We start from the raw sequence: 23,437 nt of genomic DNA on the forward strand, positions 1-23,437 counted from the left end.
CATTTGCTGAAATAAAAATAAAAAGATCCCTTCATCTAAATGGCACGAGACTTGATGTTGTGGTTGACACTTTCCTACTCTACAAACAAAAAAATTAATTGGAATGATATCTGGTTATATGTTAGCGTGAAAATAAAAAAAATCTTACTAATCTTTCCTATTTAAAAAAAATATTTTTACATTTATTTATATACATTTATACCTTTAATCCCCCCCAACATTGCACAAATGTAGAGTAAAAACATTAATAAAGTGAAAAAAATTATCATTTTAAAATCACATTTTATTGCCTGGGGTCGAGTCTAACAGTTGTGCGTGTACATTAAAAACGAATAGCGCATAAGTGTTAAATTTAGTTGCAATTGAATACATCACAATCCAATAAGTATAATCTCTTAAAGGGACAGCTCACCCAAAAATGAAACTTCTGTCATCATTTACTGACCCTCATGTTATTCCAAACTTTCTTTTTTCTACGGAACACAAAACAGAACACTAAATGTTTGAAGTGTTTTTGTTCATACAAAATGGGTGCAAAGGACAGTTTCTGGACAGTTATAACATGAGTTGCACATGTTTGTGAACTTCTAATCCATCTACTGTAGATCTGCAATAGACCTTCTGAAAATACTCGATACACACCTCCTTTCATAAAGATTACAGCTATTTAAAAATATGAATTAATATACAGAATTTTAAATCTATTAAAAATTGCAAAATTTGATAGCGTATAAAACGTTATATTTTCAGTGATTAGTATTAACATGGAGGGGAAATTCCAAGCGTTCACTCAATATGTTCCATTACCTTCTTATCCACGCAAAGGTCAAGAGATTTGATGTCAATATGCGTGCTATCAAAGATATTGTATCATCCTGTATAATAAATGGTTGAGGGCAAACAAGTATGGCCAATAACTTCCGCAGCACTTCCTCTAATTATAAATACCCGTATGAAAATTGCTCTCTGTAATCCTAGAAGGATGTCTTATAAGCATTTTGACCCAGATAAGCAAAAGTAAACAACATTGGTTGGAAGGACAAAGTAGCTTTAATTCATTACCACACACATAAATAAGGCACATCAGTTATCCATTTACTTCAAATATGTCTTATACACATTACGGAGAACTTTAAAAAAACACTTCTGCAATAATATGTGAATTCAAACGTTACAAATCCTCTTCAAAATTTTGAAGGGTATTGTAAAAATAATTGGGGCCTGAGTGACCCCATTGACCTAGTCTGCCATGGTCTGTTAGAAGAGTCAATATATGTTTTAACATGTGTTGCGTGCTTCTCTACTCTCAAAAACAAGGAGAAAGCACATTCCATTGAGAAGACATGTAATTCTAAACCAGTCCATTCAAGAAATTGAGTATCCAAGAATCCACCCCTTCAATATATATATATATATATATATATATATACATTTTTATAATGTTATAATTTAAAATGTATATATAAAAATGTTCGTGTTACTTTACAGTGCATTTACTAATGTTACCAGCTTTTTAGTAAATATTGAGATTAACAGGTGACAACACAGATAGCAGAGATGTCTGTTATTTATTGAACCCTTGTTAATGGTTGGTCATGGTTTAGGAGGGCAGATTTAGGTCATTTATTAACAGAATATAATGTGTTTATTTTAGTTGCAAAATAATTGACAAGTGGAATGAATCAGATACACTCACGCACAACATCTTGTCATTACTACTGTAGAGCATAGGTCATATTGTAATAAGTATGTATTTTCTGTAAAGAGAAATGGAACATGGCTGTTAACAGACAATGAACAGCATTTTGAGCTTTAGTGTCAATGTTTTTATACTCATTTTGCTTTAATTTTACAGTGTTGTTGCTAACCACAGCACATCTGTCAACTGTGTCTAACTGTTTGCACGTTGAGATTGCAACTACATACAAGTTGACGTCCTCCGTAAGACCGAATGTTCCCCAGGGAGTGATCTTTCCTCAGGAACAGGGTCTCTACAGGATTTCCTACAACACCTTGCACTTCCAGTTTTAATGTCACAGATGTTCTTTAGTTAAAACCCTATAAGGGAAGATGAAAACAAGTAAGTTGTCTCACACCTACACTTTGGCATTTTGCTCTTTCTCATTGTCCTGAAGTATTCAAAAAAAGATAATGTGAAGCTTCATGAGTTCACAATTTTTCTTATACAGAAACTAAAATCATTTGCCATTTTATCTAAAAAAAAAAAAACAATCCACGAAGAGAAAAATATTGAGAGGGAGAACAAAGGTCATAAAATAACTAAGCTAGATAAAAGAAAAAGGAAGCCAAAGATAACACGACGGTTGTGACAGATTAAACCAGTTCTAGGGAGGGGGTGGGGAGAGATGAGGTTTTTTAAAAGTATGCACAAAAGCCTGATGTTCAACATGTGACCCTGAGTGAAGTAGTTGTCACGTTTGACACCACAATCCTATTTTTATTTAACTGAAATAACACATTTAAAGGTGAGACTTTCTCTGAGACTGTGCGCTCTTACACAGACAAGCATTCTGCCAGTTACAATAAGGAAATTAATCGAAATATATTTGAAATCATTCTGGATAAGGAAGAAAACATCAGAAAATATGATAGGTGATAGTGAAAAGTCAATGATTGCTTATCAGGAACATCTTAACAACTGTTGTGATTGTAGAAGCTCAAATAAAATCAATGCTTAATATATGATATAAAAATAGTATATTGGTAACACTTTACAAATGTATTTACATTAGTTAAGGCATGAACTAGTAATGATGATTCACTGAAGGAGGCCGATTGCCGAAATCTTGATTTGTATGCTTTGTTGCAAAATAAAAAACTAATAAGAAGACATAAGCGAATGCGGATCTTTCCGTTTTATTTGTAATTATTGCAATTTTTATATTAACCATTTTTTTGGGTGCGTAAATCAGTGAAAATTGCAATAATTATATAAAGTGATTTTATCTTTTTTGATTTGTTGAACTATGACCAATACTTTTATTAAACTCAGATTATGTTCTACATTTTTAACATACAGTATCAGTAAATGTATTATGAACTAGTATTTTTATCAATGTTAGGATTTATTCTCAAATATATCCTGTTGTGTTCATTTACAGCAGTATCTTTTTAGCAGCAGCAGCATCACATTTGTGCTAGTTTGAATGTGTTTACTTTGAACATGTGATATGATTATAATAAGTGATGAAACCGTGCCAGCTCATGCGCTAGTCAGGAGCTATGAGTTCACTCAACAGTAGAGTTACATCAGCCATGTCTGTATTACATTTCAGCCACCTGGGGAAGCAGCACCAAGGGCCCGTCAACATCCCCACAGGACTGCAAGCAGGAAATGTGACAAGTGTTTATTCAACCTTAGTGACACCTCCGACATCAAGCAATCTGCTGGGGTACACCTGAGCCCCGGGTGGGCATGCCAGTCTGCAAGGTTTGTGTGTGCATTTTAAAATCAAAAATGAGATCTTTGATTATGAAACATAAGGTTCACACATGGACAAAAACCGCAATAAATGTTTATTTTTTGGTTGTCCTCAAAAGAGTAAAAGGAGACGTGAACAAGTGCACCAGAATTGTGCAATAGATTGGTTCTTGACGTTTCGCAACACGTTTCCCATGTCGTTTCCTGTTACCGCTCCACAAAACGCTTTTTAGTAATCTGACCTTGAATAACACAGATCCGTGCCATCTTCAACCCACATGTGACTAAGAATATTTAAACTTATTTAGCCTGCCAAGAGATTGGAGCCTCCTCCACATTACGCTCAGTTGATTTCACCGCTTTCCAGTACCCGCTTGACAAAGGTTTCCCCTCCAGCCTGTTTTTAACATCTGGCTTGGCAGCCAATGAGAGGAGGACACCGCATCAGACCGGGGACTGTGTGTAAAGCAGCACTGACTACATCTGATGACAACACCTCAGCTGCTTTGCTAAGCAAATAAGGATGAACAAGTGTTTTGATTAAATGTTAAACTGTAATGTGCCAGTGTATGCATCGTTGACTGAACTAACACTGAAAATTATTGATCCTTTGATATAATGCAATTTACCATCATGCAAAAATGGTAATTCCTATTTTTGTATATTTTGCAAAAAAACTATTGAACAATTACAACATGCCCAAATGGTGGGACATGTAAAGGGGTAAGGTGTTACAATGCAAGTGCACAATTTAAACAGAACAGCAAATTAGCATAAAATGATTAATGTAATAATAAAAATGGAAAATGAGAAAATATTTCATTGGCAATAATTTTATAAAAGTTATATACACTATACAATGTATTAAATACCTGTTCAACTTCTTGTTAACGCAAATATCTAATCAGCCAATCACATGGCAGCAACTCAATACATTTAGGCATGTAGACATGGTCATGATGATCTGCTGAAGTTCAAGCTGAGCATCATAATGGGAAGAAAAGTGATTTAAGATTTTGAACATGGCATGGTTGTTCGTGGCAGACGGGCTGGTCTGAGTATTTCAGAAACTGCTGATCTACTGGGATTTTCACACACAACCATCTCTAGGGTTTATAGATAATGGGCCGATAAAGTGAAAATATCCAGTGAGTGGCAGTTCTGTGGGTGAAAATGCCTTGTTGATGCCAGAGGTCAGAGGAGAATGACCAGACTGGTCGAGCTGATAGAAAAGCAACAGTAATTCAAATAACTATTCATAAACAACCGAGGTCTGCAGAAGAGCATCTCTGAACGCACAACACACCAAACATTGAAGCATATGTGCTAGCAGCAGAAAAATACACCGGGTGCCAATCCGGTCAAATAAGAACAGGAAACTGAGGCTACAAATCACACACGCTCACCAAAATTGGACAATAAAAGATTGGGAAAATGTTGCCTGGCCTGATGAATCTCGACTTCTGCTGCGACATTCAGATGAGAGGATCAGAATTTAGTGTAAACAATATGAAAGCATGGATCCATCCTGCCTTGTATCAACGGTTCAGGCTTGTGCTGGTGGTGTAATGGTGTGGAGGATATTTTCTTGTATTTAGATTTTCTAGCAACATTTAAATGCCACAGCCAACCTGAGTATTGTTGCTGACCATGTCTATGTAAGACTGGTTTTCCTGCTAAGACAGAACATGAGATCAAACACTGCAATAAAACTATAAAACTCACTAATCTGAAGATTTCAAAGAAAGAGCATAGGACTCTGCCTTGCCCAGACTTTTCTCCTAGCTTATCTATGAGCCACCCTCTCTCTACTCCCCTCCGTTCACCCTGGCTCAAGTCACTAAAAAAATCACAAACAATATACCACTTATGATTTATCTTAAAAATCTATAGTTTTTTTCCCTTTCATCTTTGGTATTATTTTAAATGTCACAGCAGTCTCTTGTATTATGAGAAAGATTGAAAACTTTTGAATTCTGATATATATTTTTGGTTATGATAGAAATTAGTGTCACTGATTAGAGATCAGAAATAATTTTAGTCAGTATTATATATAGTATATATTGGGGACAGTGATTGTTTAAAAAAAACATGTACCGGTACACAAATAAAAATGTATTGAATACGTTTTAGACAGTGCAAAGATGAATTTCCCTTTTAACACTTTTACTTACATAAAAAAATCTGGTCAGGATAACCCTCAAATTATTATTCTAGGAAATTCAACACTTACAAATTAGGAGAAAATAAAAAGATAATAAAACAGTATTGCTGTTATAATCCATCCTTTAAACCAAGATTTATGTTTTATTTTTTACAAATTCCTTAAAATCTTACTAGGGGACAGAAATGGTTCCCTAATTGAAGAATCACCGTGACCCATATACTGCACTCAATAGTTTAACAAAGCCTTAAAAAAAAACTTTTTTATTATTATTTTAGACAAAATCTAAGCTAATCATATAGTTTATATGCTTATGGTGCATCTTAGCCAAATGAGAACACAGGTGGTTAACCACATGTGAAAAATTGATGGAACCCATTTCTAACGGCAACCTGCAAACAGGATATGCATCTGAAAAAAATATATTTGGAGGTGTTAAGTACATCAGCATCTTCTAGTACAACCTGAGGCTATTTTCATGACCGCTTGCTACTGTTGCGGTTAGAGGCCCCTCACTCGACCTCTCAGACCCTCGCTTACAGGTGTGAGTTCACAGAGACAACATGTGTCACAAAACTAGGTCACAAACACTTTAAACATTTAAAGCAGTTCATTTATCAAATAAACTACACCGACCATGAATATATTGTTCTCTTCTGAATAGCCTGTTTATTTCTCTATTGATCATAAGTGTTAGATGGCTTTTGTGGTCATTACTCTGATATCATTAAATGACAATACACTGATATCATTAAATGATAATACACTGTAAATATATATATATATATTTTCAAGGTTAGAGAACCTTTTGAGTTACAAATATTAAGAAAAACTTGAAACCATAAAAATGCATGATAGACCAACAGAATTCCCACAAATGTTGTCCCATTTAGTCAAACAACAAAGAATTACATTTTGAACAATACTTTTGATATGTTAAGGCTTCATGAGTTCCCAACATGCATTGCAGGGTGAATCAATTATACATTTACTGTAATAGGATTACTGTTTTGTTGTTTGCTGTCTTTATTTAAACTTTTGTTGGTGTTTTGTCGTTATTGTTATTAACTAGTCGTGATGCTAATATTTACATTTGGTCATTTAGCAGACGCCTTTGTCCAAGTTTGACAAGTGAGGATTAAAGGAAAAGGAATTTTATTTTATTTTATTTTTTTAGATAAATGCTCACGGAATTTGTTAAGAGCTCATCTTTTTACATTTGTTGATTGTCACCATTCCTGAGATTTCTGTCCAGTTTTGAGGTCCTGAATATGTTTGCTTTGTATGACGATTGGTCCTTCACAAACAAAGATAGCATGAATCATTTAACATAATAAGTGTCCTAAAAGTCTATATGTAAAGTTATTAAAGTGTTTTCAATAACTATAATTATTGAAAAAATTAGCTGAACAAGAAATTGTTTTGAATAATTTATTGGCTGAATGAACAAATTTAGATTGACTAAACAAAGTCGTGTTACTTAGGAAAATTATTGAGAAATTATTATTTTTACAGTGTAAACGTGTCAGTTTCTGATCATCTATCATAAATTGTCACATATTGAGGATAAGAGAACCATTGCAAAGAACTATAAATGACAGAAAAATAATATGTTTGTTTGTTTCTCAGTGCTGTGTCAGCTTTTCATGGTAAAATCCAGGTTAAATGTAATAGAAGATAGAGCACGAATAATAATAATAATAATAATAATAATAATAACAACGATGTGTGGATAACCTTGTGTCTCCCGCCTGCTGGCCCTGGTATGTTTAGTCCGAGGTCATTCAGGATGTTTCTGGATGTACTGTTTGATAGTTTCAACAATAGTTGAAACCTCTGCCATGGCACCTTTACCTGTGAAGATACAGAGGCTGGAATGTAAGACGGGCCAAAAAAAACATGAATTCATTAAATCCTCAGAAGCATGCTAATAAAAGCCTGTCAGATAACATCTGTTTGATCTGCAGTTAATGAATAATGCATGACTGATTCTCACACACTGATGAGAATTTTTTTTAATCTATTCCATTCTCCCTTATCAATGCAATTTCCTCGTAAAACCACATTCTTAAAAGATACCTTCATCTCCACAGACGAGTTTTTTGGAAATGCATGGTATCTCAACGTAGCCAAAGCCTTTAAGTGTGGCCACTTGCTGTGCAGTGATAGGGTGCTTCCACATGGCTGTATTCATAGCAGGACAGAAGAGGAGAGGACGGCTGCTGTCCCAGGCCCGCACCACACATGTCTGTCATCAACAAAATGGGTGAGCATACTTATAATGCATCTAGAAAATCCATACAAAATGCCCAACAATGTCATAAATACATTACCTACCAAAAGGTTGTCACATATTCCACTGGCAATTTTGCCAAGTGTGTTGGCATCCAGTGGAGCAATCACTAAAAGATCTGCCCAACGTCTAAGTTCGATATGTAGCACAGGGTCAGACCGCTTTGTCCACATCTAGCATAGAAATATAAGGAAAGCCTTTCACATCTTCTACTAAAACTCTCATATCAGGTCAGTTAGTGTATTCACAGCAGGAAACAATATAATGGTGTTGTTTGATTACCGAAAATGCATCTGTTCCTCTTCAAAGGCTGTACTCACCTCCCATTCGTCCTTATCTCTGTACACACAAACAGAGACTTCACTGATATCGTAAAAATGAGTTGCGTGGTCTGTGGTGACCACACGTACATCAACCTAGAGAACAGAACAGGAAAAAAATGATCAGTTCACCCTTAAAAAACTATTTATCCCATCCCTCAACTCATATTTGACTGACACTTAAAATCTTAAAAAATTCACAAAACTGGGCTAAAAACTTTATTATGATAAATGTTTTTTTTTTTTTTTATCTGATTTATTTATTTATTTTGTAAGTCAAATAAATTAAACAAATATGGGCAAGTAATTTGTAAGCCAAATAAATAAATGGACACCATAAAAATGCTTTTAATATCCTCCACTTCATTTATTTTGAAGGACAAAAATGGTAACATCCACTCAAACTAAAAGCAAAATAAATAAAAACTTAGTTGTGATAAAGGAAAAACAATATGATTTCTATCTTACAAATGTTTAGTTAATTATTTATTCAATAAATCATGACATGTAGTCATTTTAAAATAACGTATAATGTTTAAAATAATAGCACTCTCTAGTGGACAAATGTGTGAAATGAAAATAACATTGGAGGACATGTGGCTCTGACAGCTTCAAGCATGCATACACAGTTTGAACTGTCGGAATATAAATACACTTACCCCTGGAATCTCAAGTAGTTGTGTTACCAACAAAGGCGCCTTGAGTGCAGCAACACTGCCAGTTAAACCGACCAGAACATTAAATCTTGTACTATTTGTTTGCAAGTCTAGTATAAGATTCGATTCAGAATCCTGCTGCATTATATATATAAAATAGCAATCTTCGTGTTAACTATAAAAACGTTTTCTATTTGATTAGCTCCCCCTTTCTAAAGCATTTATTTTGTAAGGTATGATATTTGTACAACCCATCTTTAAATTGTAGCACGGGATGAGGAATTTATCAATTTAATTGAACACTTAAATTGCACATTTAATGAGCAGCGTTTGGAGTCCGTGCAGGTTTACCGTAGCTGAGCTCATTCTATCTTCAGGTTTTGTTTTTGTCTAACGTTACTTCCGTAAACAGTGGAGCATACGCGACGTCACAGCGCCGTCGCTGGCTGGAAGTGTACACACAGTAAAATGCTCTACAAAGCTGGCAAACGGATAATGTTCCTACACATAAGATGATTTACGCCTTTATTAATGGAAATTAAATATGAATCAACTTTGTTTAACAACATCGTGACGAATTATCCTTCCCATAATCCATAAGGGCAGCTCAATTACATCATATATTTTGTTTTTCATGCTTATTATAATAGTCTATAAATTAATGCACATCTTCTTCGTTTATTTATAGCTAATTAGCACATTTTATATATTGTAGGTTTTTTATTCGATTACGTCATTCCCAGTGCTTCACGGACAGCGTAGTTCATTGGCTCATAAAAGACGCTATGCAAACAGTCTTGTGCCTTGTGTCTTTTTCTCTAATTTTCAAATGCTTAGTTTCTTTTAACAAATGTTTGAAATTATATTCGTCTCATGGCTGTGTGGTTTGGTTCAAGGCATAGAAGCATAGACAGTATATAAGGCATAGAAGTCATTATTGAGGAGTTTTAGAGGAAATAAATTAGATACTTCCGGAAAATTGAAAAGTGGGCGGCGAGTGTTGCGTTCTCGTGCGCGCACGCGCACGCGCATTCGAAGAATATTCTGGACAAATGACAGAATCGCTGGACACGTCTTCCGGCTTCTTGATTCAAGATTTACATTGCCTTTCATTCATTGTTAAATCTGAGTTAACCACATTTTAATGTGAATATTTGCAATGCAGGCTCTCACACCTCACGTGTACTGGGCACAGCGGCATGGGGATATATACCTGCGAGTGGAGATCAGTGATGCACAGGTAAGAAAAACTTGCTTTTATGGGGCAAATATATCATAATAGGCCATGCATTTTTTTTCCCGCATTTATTGCATTTAATATGTCTGCACATCCAGGTTCTAGGTTACAGAACCGTAAACTGGATGGTGTTAGTTTGATATTCTTTTGAATAACTGTAGTCTGATGACAGGACTTGCATCAAGCCTAGATCAGAATAAAGATGAAGATTACGGAAAGGGAGATCAGGACTTGATCCTACTGGACCACTAGCCATCTGGCTCAGTTACAATGGCAGGGCATGTTTTATTTACAATCCAGTTTCTGACACAGAAAGAGGAACATGCCCCCTTCCCCCTCATTGCTTTCTCAGGGCAGTATATAAAGCATGTTTAACCTGTCCTGTCATTAAGGTAATGAGAGAGAACGCATTTTGCAACCGAGAGCTCTGGAACAAAGGTGGTAGCTGTGGTGGTGTAGTAATACGGTTTCTATGACGTCCAAATGCAAATACATTTGTGTATTGCACATGTTAGAAAGCTATTATATTACATTGTTTTCCCTTAGTATGTCTCCATATAACTCAGAAATGCAAAATTAAAGTATAACATATGCCAAAAAACCTAATAACATCAGACACACTTTTTAATTGGCCATGCAATTAAAGGAATAGTTCACATTTTGTCATCATTTACTCGCCCTCATGTTGTTCCAAACCTTTATGAGTTTCTTTCTTCTGTTGAACAAAAAGAAGATATTTTGAAGAATGTCGGTAACCAGACAGTTGATGGACCCCATTGACTTCCATAGTAGAAAAAAATAAATACATTTTTAAGTGAACTATTCCTTTAACTTAAGTCCCATAAATCAGTGGTTTTAAAACTTTTTTACTCCAATGCCACCAATTGTCCATTATGTTTTTCAAAGGCACCATTTTTCCAGTTGTTTGTTATTTACTGGATAAGAATTTTAACATTTATAAACCTTGGCATAATTAGAAAAATTCATAAGAATGCCCATGAGGTTATAAGATTTTATTAATGTTTCAAGGTCTAGAAATCAAAAAAAGTTGTTCAGAGGTGAATTATTTAAAATAAATATCTTAATTCAGGAAGCCTGAAACGGTGTCTTCTATTAAGCGAACCATTCATTACCGATGCATTGTTGTTATTTTTTTTATAACTACATATTACAATATCTGTCAGATGCATGGTGCATTTGAAGGCATTGTATTGATATAACAGGCAGTGGGAGGAGGAGCTTAAAACTTCACACTTATTTTTTTTTTCACTCTGTCTCTTTTTGCAGAATCTCAATATTGGTGTAGAAGAGAACATCCTTCACTTCCGAGGTACATCTCACAACTAACCATCAGCTAGACGCTCTTTCTCTTCAGTTGTGTGACTTTTCTTTATTCTGCTCTTTTTGAGGTCAAGGGCATGGAGCGAAAGGAGAAAATGAATACGAATTCAGCCTGGAATTCCTAAAGCCGGTTAAGCCTGAGGTAACAGCCATCAGAAATTGCAAAAAAACTAACAAAACAACATCTATGTAAAACGTTTGGTTGCACAATGAAGTGCAGTGCATTTGCCTTGGTTTGCTGCTATGTTCTGTTTGTTTATGTTGGAACCACATGAAGATGTTTGTGTCCACAGGTGAAGCACAAATCCACCCAGCGGCAGGTGAATATCACGGTAAAAAAGCAGGAGCACGTCTGGTGGAATCGCCTCACTAAGCAGGAGAGGAAGCCTCTGTTTTTAGCACCCGATTTCGACCGCTGGTTGGATGAGTCGGATGCAGAAATGGAGCTCAGAGAGAAGGTAAAGAAGTTTGCCATTTAAGTTATACTCGAGGAGCTTCACAGTCGTGCACTGTCTGATGTGTTTTCTGTTCACAGGAAGAGAAAATAAACAAAGTCAGCATTGAGTCAAGGGTTCGTAAGGACCGTGAGTATATTTTGAATTCTAAGAGTGTAAAATAAACACATTGGGTCAGCTTACCAAATGATAACCGTGCATTCATTACTCCTTTTTATGCAGCTTATCTTGGCTTGAAAAAGGGTTTTCTCTTTATGTACAACTTGGTCCAGTTCCTCGGCTATTCCTGGATCTTTGTCAACATGACTGTACGTCTGTTCATACTTGGGCAAGGTTAGACTTTTTTTTTTTGTAAGTGGATTAAAGATGCATTTGTTTGTCACTGTCAGGAAATGCATTTCATTTGAATTTTTCTGGGAAGGCCATGCAAATGTCTGGTTTGTTGTATAAACTGTATTCATATATAGAAAGAGCATCTTATTGCACATGAAGTGATACTCTGAAGTGTGAAAACTCAGTGTTCAGTATGGTCCTTACAGTTTTTTGTCAACCCAACAGATTCCTTCTACGACACGTTTCATACCATTGCCGACGTGATGTACTTCTGTCAGATGCTGGCAATAATGGAAGTTATCAATCCTGCTGTGGGGTTGGTTAAGACTGGAGTCATGCCTGCTTTCATTCAGGTATGCCTAGTGCACAGCACACCATCCTTTAGTAGCCAATTAAATGTACTTGATTTTACACTTTGTTTTGAATATTAACTTTCATGACAGTGAGAATTATTTACATTTCTCTCGTTAAAGGTGATGGGGAGAAACTTCATCCTTTTTGTCATATTTGGTAGCTTAGAGGATATGCAGAACAAGCCAGTGGTCTTCTTTGTCTTCTATCTGTGGAGTACGATTGAGATATTCAGGTAATTATGTGAATATTAGAATGGTACATGGGTGATATTATTGTATCATGTTTATTAAGAGGAGTTTCTGCTAGTGGTGAGGAAATGTAGAAGTTGGTGTCAATGTGTAGTATGAATTTCTTTATCTGCAGGATATCCTCTTTTCTGTTTTCTGGGCCAGATGTTACTAATTATTCAACTTCCTATATGCAGTCCTTAGTTTGTTAAAGTAAATGCATCTTCTCTTTGCTAAAAATACTGAAAATTAGAACCTAAATCATAATTCCAGAATACACACTATTAGAAAGACTTGAGACTTGACATTAGCCTTGATTTGAGGCTAATGGTTTTAGGAAAATCTTTCTTGGTCTTTGCTCTTTCAGCAGTAATGTTGTGTGTGGTTTCTGTAAAGCAGCCGTTTTTCTACTCTTCTTCCTCTATTGTGATAAAACAAGTAGTTTTCTTCCTGTGGACTCACACAATATATCACTATGAGACACGCATTCCGTGTGCCAGTAGTGAAACTCATTATCTCAAAACTAGGTTTAAAAGCAAAGCAATGTAAGTACACTGAACAAAAAAAGTGTAAACGCAACACTTTTGTTTTTACCCCCATTTTTCATGAGCTGACCTCAAAGATCTAAGGCTGTACACAAGATTTCTATGCCGAGATAATCCATCCACCTCACAGGTGTGGCATATCTAGATGCTGATTAGATTAGCATGATTATTGCACAGGTAAAACGGCACAATTTAGATTGGCCATTTATTGTGGCCAGCCTAAGGCCATGTCCACACGGACACGGGTATTTTTATAACCGGAGTTTTTCCTCCTGCGTTTTTGAAAAAATCTCTATCTACATGAAAACGCAAAAACACGCTATCAAGCGCCGTCAAGAGCATTCCACACCAGCAGTCGGCGATATAACCCTAACCGTAAAGCCACGTTGGCCAATCAGAAGCCGTCAGCGACGCACAATCTGACGTCAAACACAGTGGATAACGGCGCGCACTTTGACGTCGCAAGGCAAAAACTCCGGTTTTACTGTCTACACGACAACACTGCAACCGGCGTTTCTGAAAATCCTCACCCTGGCAGGGGTTTTCAAAAATGTTCGGTTTCAGTGACCTGATGCTGCGTTTCCGTGTGGACGAACGGGCGAACCGCGTAAAAAAAGTCACGGTTATAAAAATACCCGTGTTCGTGTGGACAAGGCCTAAGGCACACCTGTGCAATAATCACGCAGTCTAATCAGCATCTTGATATGCCACACCTGTGAGGTGGATGGATTATCTTGGCAAAGGAGAAGTGCTCACTAACACCGATTTATACAGATGTGTGAACCATATTAGAGAGAAATAGGTGTAGAAAAAGTTTTAGATCTTTGAGTTCCGCTCATGAAAAATGGGGGCAAAACCAAGTGTTGAATTTAGCATTTTGTTCGGTGTAGTTCACATGTCAACATATAAATGAGAATACATTAGCTAAAATATTTTTATTTCAAATTGTATATAATAATTTTTATTCAAATAAATAATATATACTACACTACAGTTCAAAAGTTTGGGGTCACTGCGATTTTCTTCTTTTTAAGAAATAATTTTTATTTAGCAAGGATGCATTAAATTCAGCCATGTTTTCCACAGAAATATTAACTGTTTTCAACATTGATAATCAGAAATGTTTCTTAAGTAGCAAATCATCATATTAGAATGATTTCTGAAGGATAATGCCGAAAATTCAGCTTTGACATCATAGGAATAAATTGCATTAAAAATATATATATTTAAATAGAAAAATTTAATTGTAGTACTGTCACAATATTGTTTTTACTTAAATTGTATTTTTGATCACATAAATGCAGCCTTTGTGAGCATAAGAGAACGTTTCAAAAACGTTAAAATAATCTTACCAAATACAAACAGTAGCTGTAGGGCTCAAATATTTTGAGCCCTACAGCTTGGTCCTCCAAGCGGCTTTTGTTGGATAAAAACGGATATATCTAATCCTGCTTTTGTAATAATGAACCATAGGTATCCTTTCTACATGTTGGCCTGCATTGATACCGAATGGAAGTTGTTGACTTGGTTGAGATACACCATATGGATACCGCTGTACCCTCTTGGAGTGCTAGCTGAAGGTATGTGTAATGTAAACTATCATAGGGAAAACTCATGATGGTAGGTTCATGAGACGGTGAGAACTGACAGCTTTTCTCATGCTCTCTTATGTTGTGATCAGCTGTGGCAGTGGTCCAATCCATCCCAATCTTTGACGAAACCAAACTCCTCAGTATTCCTTTGCCTAAAGCCATCGGCTTGTCGCTCAGCTTTTCCTACATCCTGAAGCTCTACCTGGTGCTCATGTTCCTGGGTAAGGTCCACACACAACATGCTACAAATGAAACTAGGGTTCTCACGTTTGACCAATGCAACTTGTCCAGTTGCTACAGTAGAAGAGGATTGTTAAATCATTTTATAGACATTTTAACTAATAGCATGTAGCCGATTAAATATTTTAGAGCGGAGCATAAATTGGCATTACATTTTTATAACATTTCATTAAATAATTTCAGGCCTCTTCATCAATTTCCGCCACCTCTTCAAGCAGAGGAGGAGACGATTTCGCACAAAAAAGAGGAAAGCCAACTGAGGGGAAGGAGACCACATGCTTCATTCCTCCTATCTCTCTTTTCTTTGATTTAATGCACCCCCCTTTTCTCTCTTTATATTTGCCCTCTTGTCACTAAGAAGTCATTATTGAGGCAAAACCAACTCAAGTGCATTTCATTTCTACATACTGCAATTTTAAAGGTGACCACGACTTAGTAAATGATTATTATAAAACACTAGAGATTCTCACCAAAAGAATTCTACCCAGGACCATGAAGGTATTTAAACATTTCATGTATGTTTGCAGTTTGGTGGTTTTGTGTGTTTGATGTTGTAGATTAGCTGTGTGACAGGCTTGACTGAAACGCAGCAACATTGTATCTTCATGTCAATCCCTGAGATGTGTTGTAATAGTCATTTCTGTTGGCACAAAGCACTGCTAACAACAAGACGGACCATGAACCTCAGGGAAAACCTCATAAAACATTCAAGTTGCATGTGAAGAGCCAATTCAGTGTCGTTGGATGTGGGATCTGGACATGAATGTGTAAATGCAACTGAAAACGTTTAATTAAATTTCAGTGAAACAAAACATCCCTTTTCAGATTACTATCATTAAGCATAAACTACACAGTTTTCTATTAATCAATGTTAGAAAAAAACGATATACACAAACATTTACTGATCTGAAAATAGATTCCAAAACCTCAATGCATTTGCCTGTAAACGGATGAATGTTTTTCTTTCCTCGAATTGAGTGCTCAACGTCATAATTTATCACAAAGTCCAAGGTTTCCTCAAAACAGCAAACCCGACCAACCCATTTTCTGTGGAAAAACATTACACGTTGAGCAGAGTTTTTAGATAAAGCAACATTCCTCTATAATTGCTCTGGCAGTTGTGCATTGAGTATTGTTCCTCCATCCTCTATATTCTTTCAGTTCCTCCTCCTCCTGAGAAATCAGTGAGCATGGGGGTGATGTTGTGTTCAAAGCCCGCGTATTTCAAGTCTCCGCTACTGGCCAGTTTAAGCTGCTGGGCAGCGTGTGACAGCTGGAAGGCGGCATCAGGGTGGGCAGAGTCAGGTAGAAGAGTGCACTCCCTCTCCAGAAGTTCAGCCATATTCTTCAGAAGCTCCCAGAAACCAAAGGCGAGAGCGGCCTTCCGAAGACGGTTCAATTCCTGCAGTGATGAAAATACAAATGTCTCACAACTAATTAAAAGGATCATATTTCAGCCCATGATATCCTTAAATTGTACATTTTTTATATTTATATTAAATTCATTTATTTATTAAAAATGGAATCAGTAAAACCACATGTACACACACACACTAGGGGTTTGACTCCGAACTTCGTTATTCGAATATAAAAAAAAAAAAAAAAAAAAAGATATTCAAACGAATATTAGGCAGCCTTTAATATTCGAACCTGTTATGGGCATTATTTTTTTGTAAATGTATTTGCTTGTAAACGTTGTTTTCAATTCAGATTCCGAGGCTTTTTCACGCCTGGTGAAGTTGTGAATCGCGAGCTCATTAGCAAGGCTGTTATTAGCATAGACAGTATATAAGAGGTTATTAGTCATCTGGGCTCCTGTAGGTGACGTTAGCGCCTATTTTGTATACCAAAACAATGGCGGCGAATTATTTATTTTTGATAAGAACAGTGGGTAAAACCTGTCGAAAGCATACTGTTTGTGTTTAATTCAGGGTTTGATTTTTAATATAAATATATTTAAAAATATATGCGTTTTTCTTTTGAAAACATCATTGCCTGCCTATTGACATACACTGCCCTCTGGTGGACAGAACATATACAACTTAAGTTTGATACAAATATAGGTCTTACTGAAGGCATTTAATGGTCAAAATATTACTAATAAATATTCGAAAATTAATAAACAAACGAACTTCGAATATGATTTTTAGGCAAAAGTCAAAGCACCCACCTTATAGAATGTTTGTGTTTTTTCTGGCAATTTCCTTGCATTACGGAGAATTTTCTGTACATCTGTCTGTAAATGTGATTATTAAAAAGTTTAGTTCTAATGGCATTTAATCAGTGTCAAATATATATCACTTGTAGTGTAGTGTTCATATGTATACCTGCAGTCCACTGGCTTTAATCCAGACAGTAACATTCTGAGCATAGCTTCTCTTGTGTTTCGGCTGTATGGGAAAAGGACTTTTACTGTCATCTTCACCATAGGGATTTTCAGCTGCATCTGTAGGTCGCGCAAACAAATAATCATAGTGAATAGTTATTTATTCCGTTGGCCAGTAAGCAAAACCTTATGCAAAACAATGAGCAAATGTTTTATCATGTGTATGTAGTCTGAGAACACCTCTAGTCTCAGAAGGAAGCAAAGCATGAGAGGAAAATAAAATATTTAATCATGCAAATGTGTGGTACTACCGTTATCCCTGACCCTTGTGTATTTACCGACAGGTTTCCTAACTGAACTAGGTGAACCGTCTAGATTACTATCTTTTGTTTCAGTGTTTTAATAATTAACTACTTGCACTCACTGAATAATGCAATACAGTGCAGTTCATTTTGATTTCATTTTAACAGGCCTTTTAAGTGTGGCTGTTACAAATAAATACTGAGCGAAAACGTGCTACCTGAGGCAGGTCCAAGCTGTGATATTCTGCCCAACCAGGGCAGAGGCTCTGAGCCGAACTCAAAGAGTGACATCATTAGATTGGACTTCTTCTTACTGTCTGCCTGGGAATAAAGCATTCCGAACCAGTCTGGCCTGACAGAGGAAAACGCAAATATAGACAGGGGAAACTTTTATTTCAGAGTAACTAGATCATTAATCTCAAATATGTTGGTAATGAAAATAAACCCCTCAATTCCCTAAAAGCAAAGTTAAAAAGGTGCAAAATTTGTAATGCTTTTTCAAAATAAACAGTGGGATATTTTTATATTGCTCCTTACCCTAGTTGTACAAGCGCCACCATTCCCTCCACCTTTAGGCTGCCATGTAGAAGAACGCAGAAGTTTGGGCTTTTGCCAGCCATCTGATTTGTGGAGGTCTCTTCCTCTGTCTCATCAGAGGTCCCCGTGCCCATCTCGTCCCCCTCTGTCAATCAAAAGAGTATATCAAGGGGAAATTAAGATGGCTTCTTTTTTTTTTTATAAGACAAAACCAGCTTTAAAATAAGTTAAAAGTAAAACCAGTAAAAATGTAGATGTAAGCTGACGTATTTCTCGTTTTATTTGATCCCTCAACTGGCATTTTTATTTATGAACCAAGATTCTCACTGTTTTGGAAAACCTAAAAGGACATTTTAAAAGTGTGATTTCTAGACCTGGAAAAGACATGAAAATTAATAAAATCTTAAAAGGTCATGGACATTTTTAGAATTAATTTATAATTATTGGGTAGAAATTGATATTTGAGAGTAAAATAGTAGTAATTAAAATAATCACAAACAACTAGAAAAGTCAAATTCATTGGTAATAAAAAGTCTAAATGCTGAAGAACATGCAGATATTGAAACTTCTGAAATGATGAAATTCCATTAATCATGTTAATTATTTTTACCTTTGTTCACAGCAATAGGAAGGACCAAGTGCCTGGATAAAACCGGAGGGCTGGAGATATCTCCAATCTCAATAAAACCCACAATCTCCAAGTCTATATATATATAACACAACAAGGTAACATAACCATTATGACAGCATCATTATCTGGAATCTAGCATGATTAGCGACAAATAAAAATAACATTTATTAATTTACATTTACCGTCTGCTAAACGCCTTAAACGTAATATTGAATACAGTAAACTTGCTTACATAAAATGCTTTTGTAATTAGCCAAGAGGAATCGGCATTTAAAAACACAAAGCTTAAATAGTTATAAATGCTTACAACAGCATGGAGGTAACATTTAGACATTAGAACATTTCATTAGATTCTCTGCTCGTACCTGTTTGCACTGTTTTGGGCAGGGGATCCACTTCCTCATCTATGATCACTGGCTCTGGCCTGGGAAAGACCTGCACATCAGAGGTCAGGTTCCCACAGCGCAGCACCGCATGGAAGGGAGAGTACGCCTGGTCAATCAGCTTTCTGACAACGCAAAAACACAGAGATGCTGTTCATCACAAAATGTTGCCTAAACAACAATGTGCAGTTAAAAATACAAAAACAGATTTAGTAGTATTTACGCACAAAGTAACAACATCACTCACCCAAACATAGACTGGACACTTTTGAGACAAAGGGGTCCCTCCATAGTGTATATCTGACCCTCTCCGTCATTCAGATTAACCAGCTGCTCTAAGTTATCCATACCATCCGTAGCTTGGAGCTTCAGAGGACATCAAAACAACAACATAGATTCAAGCACATAAAAGGAAAATATTTTTTCATTACTAGCTTTTTTAATATAATGTAAAATTACTCATATTAAAATAGAAATGGTAAAAATAAAAACTAATTCAAAATATTAAAGGTAGGGTAGGCCGCTTGGCAGACTCTGCTCTGGCTGTGTGCATTCATGTGTTTTGGAGGAGGTGTGGCTCTGAAGGGATGGGGTGGGATCGTAGGAATTCAAAGCTAGCATGCTATTGCTAGCCTCTACAAAATTGCCTACAATACCTTTAATAAAAACTATAATAGAGTGGTGCCGGTATGACGTCACTTTGTGGGCCAACCAGCAGTTAGCATCACCCTGATCCCTCAACAAAAACCCAATAGGATTTTTCCATAGGCTTTTGGATTATAGCAAAAAACAAGCTCTGTGATCCAAAAATATTTATGATACTTACATGTTTTTGTCCATCAAGATAATTTTCACAGATGAACAACTTTTATGATCTTTGAAGCCTAAATGCAGTAGCCAGAAGTAAAAAGCTAAAGCTATATAAACAAACTACACCACGGTCACGCGACTTCAACGTCTTTCAGTTTTTTCTAACAAACATTTTTAGAATAGTTTATAAGAACACAATTATAATATAATAACAATAATGTAAAAGCTGACTGATCTTATCTCATAAAACGTGATGACGTTTAATCTCCTCTACAGCCTCTGTAGTCCCATTTAGCCGCTTGTTAGCAATCGCCTTTTTCAAGACATGTAACCGCTTAAATAAAAAAATCACGAGTGGGGTAATACTGATGTATTTTATTTCATAGAATAAAAACGTGAAAGTGTCTTGAGCTTGTGTTCACCGCAGACCTTCAGTCATTTAACCAAAGACACATAAATCCATTGACTTCTGGACTTTGGAACTGGAAGTGCTCAAATGTTAAAAAACTCGTTTCTGCGTTTTGGCCTACAAATTTACATCATACTGGCACCAATCTTGTATCTGAATGACACTAAAACAACACTGGTAAGGAAAGGACACAGTGCAAAAAGACTGAAGTACCTCCTCTGCATTGGCAATGCACATGACATAGAATTTGGAAGGGAATGGGAAAGGAAGTGGGAATTTCTTGTCCTCCACACGTTGTTTCACTGTTTGCAGGGAGTGACGCAAAGATCCACGACCAATGCCCAGTGCACCATCAGTGACCAGCACCACCTACAGGCCACCATAAAAACAACATAAACACCGATCAACAACAATAAATCACCGATCAACAACTAAATGTATAGTACATTTAGCACTATATATAAAAATTGTCTTCAGAAAATTTCAATGGTACAATTTCTCTGTCTACTGTATATTCAAAAATGTAATAATGTTTAGACCCCCTGCTTATGTGCACCACTACCAGGATACTCTACCAACCATTCTAAAAAATCAATCCTAACAACTTCATCATAGTCGTCATCGTCATAGTGCTGACGCATAACATGATTGACTTTGAGCAATACATTTATATCTTCAACTTTAATTTTTGTATATACTACATTCATTGTATTGTGTAGTCCATAAAATATTTTACATAACACTGTGTATTTCATACTGTATTTATTCTGGTCCTGGTTGTTATTCCAATACGTGTACACTAGTAGTCAAAAGTTTTTAATAATTAATAATTTTTTTAATGAATAGAATGTTTAAAAGAACAGCATCTTTATTTTGCTTTTTATTCTTGCTTTTCACAAAGTTATTTAGCAGCAAAAACAGTTTTTAACATTGATGAAAATTAGAAATGTTTCTTAAGTAGCAAATCAGCATATTAGAATGATTTCTGAAGGATCATGAGACACTGAAGACAGGAGTATTGATGCTGAAAATTCAGCTTTGCCATCATATGAATAAATTACATTTTAAAATATATAAGAATATATTTTAGAATTATTTTACATTTGATTAATATTACTGTATTTTTAATTTAAAAAATTGCAGCCTTGGTGTGCATTAGAGACTTTTGAAAACATTTAAAAAATCTTATTTTGTTATTGCAAACTTTTAACAAGTAGTGTATATGTAAGTGTATATGCCTGATTAACATATTGCATATGCCATAATATATAGTATTTTTAATAATTGGATTTTTTTTTTTACCTGGCATGGGCAAGCGGTTCCCCACTCCTGCTGTACTACATTACTAACACCTTGTAATGCAGCCTCCAGGCAGGTTTTGTCATAGTCTTCAAGGTTGTTCAAAGCTTCCTGCACAACAATGAATGAGAGATAACAATAAGACCTCCAACAACTATCAGATCATAAGGGCTCTGATGATGAATTAGGTTTAAGACATTGCATTTACATTATATTTAATGCAGGCAGCATGACACCTGTTCTGTTTTTACCTGCAGAGTATTGTAGTCTCTAGTGAATGGCACCATAAGCTCCCAGAGTGAGGAGAAGGCGATAAGTGAAGTGAACTCCATTCTGTAGTTTGTGGCCATGTGTTCAAACAGCATGGTCAGTCCATGAACCGCCAGGTTCTTTCTCTGAAACTCTTCACTGCCCTCCACTGACACCGGTCGTGTCATGGACAGCGACGAGTCCATAAGAACCACAGTAGGCATGTTTGCAAACTCTTCTTTACACTTTGATATTCAGTTATGAATGTATGCTTGAGATGTCTGTGTAAAAACAGGAGCATATGTTAGTATGACAACAGAAGCTTCTGCTGCTGCAGTGTAACTTTACATTAAAACACACACACACACACACACACACACACACACACACACACACACACACACACACACACACACACACACACACACACACACACACACACACAAATAATTTTATGATGTTGTAATGGTTACACTCTTTGCTGTTTTGCACGTCTGCTGATTTAAACTGGTCTAGCTAGTCCCCCAATCTGACCAGCGTACAGTATCTAAAACCCCTCTAAAACTAGCCAACAGAGCAGACTTACCAGGCTGGGAGACCAACTAAGATACTTTTTTTCTTTTTACAATAATTCCCCCATGTAACAGAGCAATTAAAGTAAATAAAGCTGTTGAGTGTGAAAAAAAACATCAAAGGATTTTAAAAGTCTTAAATATAATATTTCCGAACACAGCTCGTACCAATACCCAGTTTAGCATATTTTAATAAAATGGTAAAAATGTACCCATCGCTGAAAATGCCTTCTTCCTAACCAAGTGTGTGCGCCGTGATAAGCGGACCGTTTGGAAACAAAAGAAACACGCTGACTCGTTCCTAGTCAAGAACGCGCGCGAGAAAGGGATTTTTTAAAGTTGTATCCTAAAATAAAATATCTCTTAAAATAAAGGGTAAAATACTAAAGAGATAGCCTATACAGAAACCTACAAATCTAGGATCATGCCGTGGACAAAAAACGGTTAAAATCTAATTGTGGGTTAATTTATTACTAATCTGTAATCCATAATCTATAATCATAATTATGTAATAATACAATATTCTCCAAAAGCTGGTTTAGACTTTAGTTTGTATTTGTAATTAACCAATTTTCACGTGTATTCACTCTTTACCATTATGAATGAGACGTATCAGCTAAATAATTGGGATAAAATGGTTCAAGACGTAATGAGAGTGTGTGGAGAGAGTACATCTAATCCTCTTAACTACAGACTCCAGGTATTAGGTATTGTGCTGAT

At 36.0% G+C, this 23,437-nt stretch overlaps 3 protein-coding genes across 7 annotated transcripts; 1 reads left to right on the plus strand and 2 right to left on the minus strand.

Annotated features, from left to right (window-relative positions):
* Positions 1–1,033: 1,033 nt before the first annotated feature.
* On the minus strand, positions 1,034–9,316 carry ppcdc (phosphopantothenoylcysteine decarboxylase). Of its 2 annotated transcripts, none has more exons than XM_079621760.1 (6): positions 8,879–9,316; positions 8,220–8,315; positions 7,944–8,072; positions 7,686–7,854; positions 7,344–7,460; positions 1,034–2,058 (listed from the first exon to the last, which is right to left on the minus strand). In XM_079621760.1, exons 1-5 carry the CDS (start codon positions 9,017–9,019, stop codon positions 7,387–7,389), a joined length of 609 nt encoding a protein of 202 aa, XP_079477886.1. In that variant the 5' UTR covers positions 9,020–9,316; the 3' UTR covers positions 1,034–2,058; positions 7,344–7,386. The 2 variants fall into 2 exon arrangements, with proteins under 2 accessions (XP_079477886.1, XP_079477887.1); XM_079621761.1 differs by lacking the exon at positions 1,034–2,058 and adding an exon at positions 3,138–5,115.
* Positions 9,317–9,679: 363 nt separating this feature from the next.
* hacd3 (3-hydroxyacyl-CoA dehydratase 3) lies at positions 9,680–15,522 on the plus strand. The gene is made up of 11 exons (XM_079621120.1): positions 9,680–10,115; positions 11,400–11,442; positions 11,522–11,595; positions 11,747–11,911; positions 11,989–12,037; positions 12,131–12,241; positions 12,467–12,594; positions 12,715–12,827; positions 14,841–14,947; positions 15,049–15,180; positions 15,383–15,522. Exons 1-11 carry the CDS (start codon positions 10,035–10,037, stop codon positions 15,457–15,459), a joined length of 1,080 nt encoding a protein of 359 aa, XP_079477246.1. The 5' UTR covers positions 9,680–10,034; the 3' UTR covers positions 15,460–15,522.
* An 824-nt stretch (positions 15,523–16,346) lies between these two features.
* On the minus strand, positions 16,347–23,024 carry ints14 (integrator complex subunit 14; the record flags this gene model as incomplete). Of its 4 annotated transcripts, none has more annotated exons than XM_079621118.1 (12): positions 22,930–23,024; positions 22,148–22,426; positions 21,900–22,007; positions 20,811–20,966; positions 19,626–19,744; positions 19,361–19,503; positions 18,975–19,067; positions 18,365–18,509; positions 18,046–18,179; positions 17,527–17,645; positions 17,370–17,435; positions 16,347–16,601 (listed from the first exon to the last, which is right to left on the minus strand). In XM_079621118.1, exons 2-12 carry the CDS (start codon positions 22,367–22,369, stop codon positions 16,347–16,349), a joined length of 1,560 nt encoding a protein of 519 aa, XP_079477244.1. In that variant the 5' UTR covers positions 22,370–22,426; positions 22,930–23,024. The 4 variants fall into 4 exon arrangements, with proteins under 4 accessions (XP_079477244.1, XP_079477242.1, XP_079477245.1 ...); XM_079621116.1 differs by having other exon boundaries at positions 18,043–18,179; XM_079621119.1 differs by having other exon boundaries at positions 22,732–22,973.
* Positions 23,025–23,437: the final 413 nt, after the last annotated feature.

This window comes from Phoxinus phoxinus, assembly GCF_949152265.1.
Source record: "Phoxinus phoxinus genome assembly, chromosome: 8".
Classification (NCBI taxonomy): domain Eukaryota; kingdom Metazoa; phylum Chordata; class Actinopteri; order Cypriniformes; family Leuciscidae; genus Phoxinus; species Phoxinus phoxinus.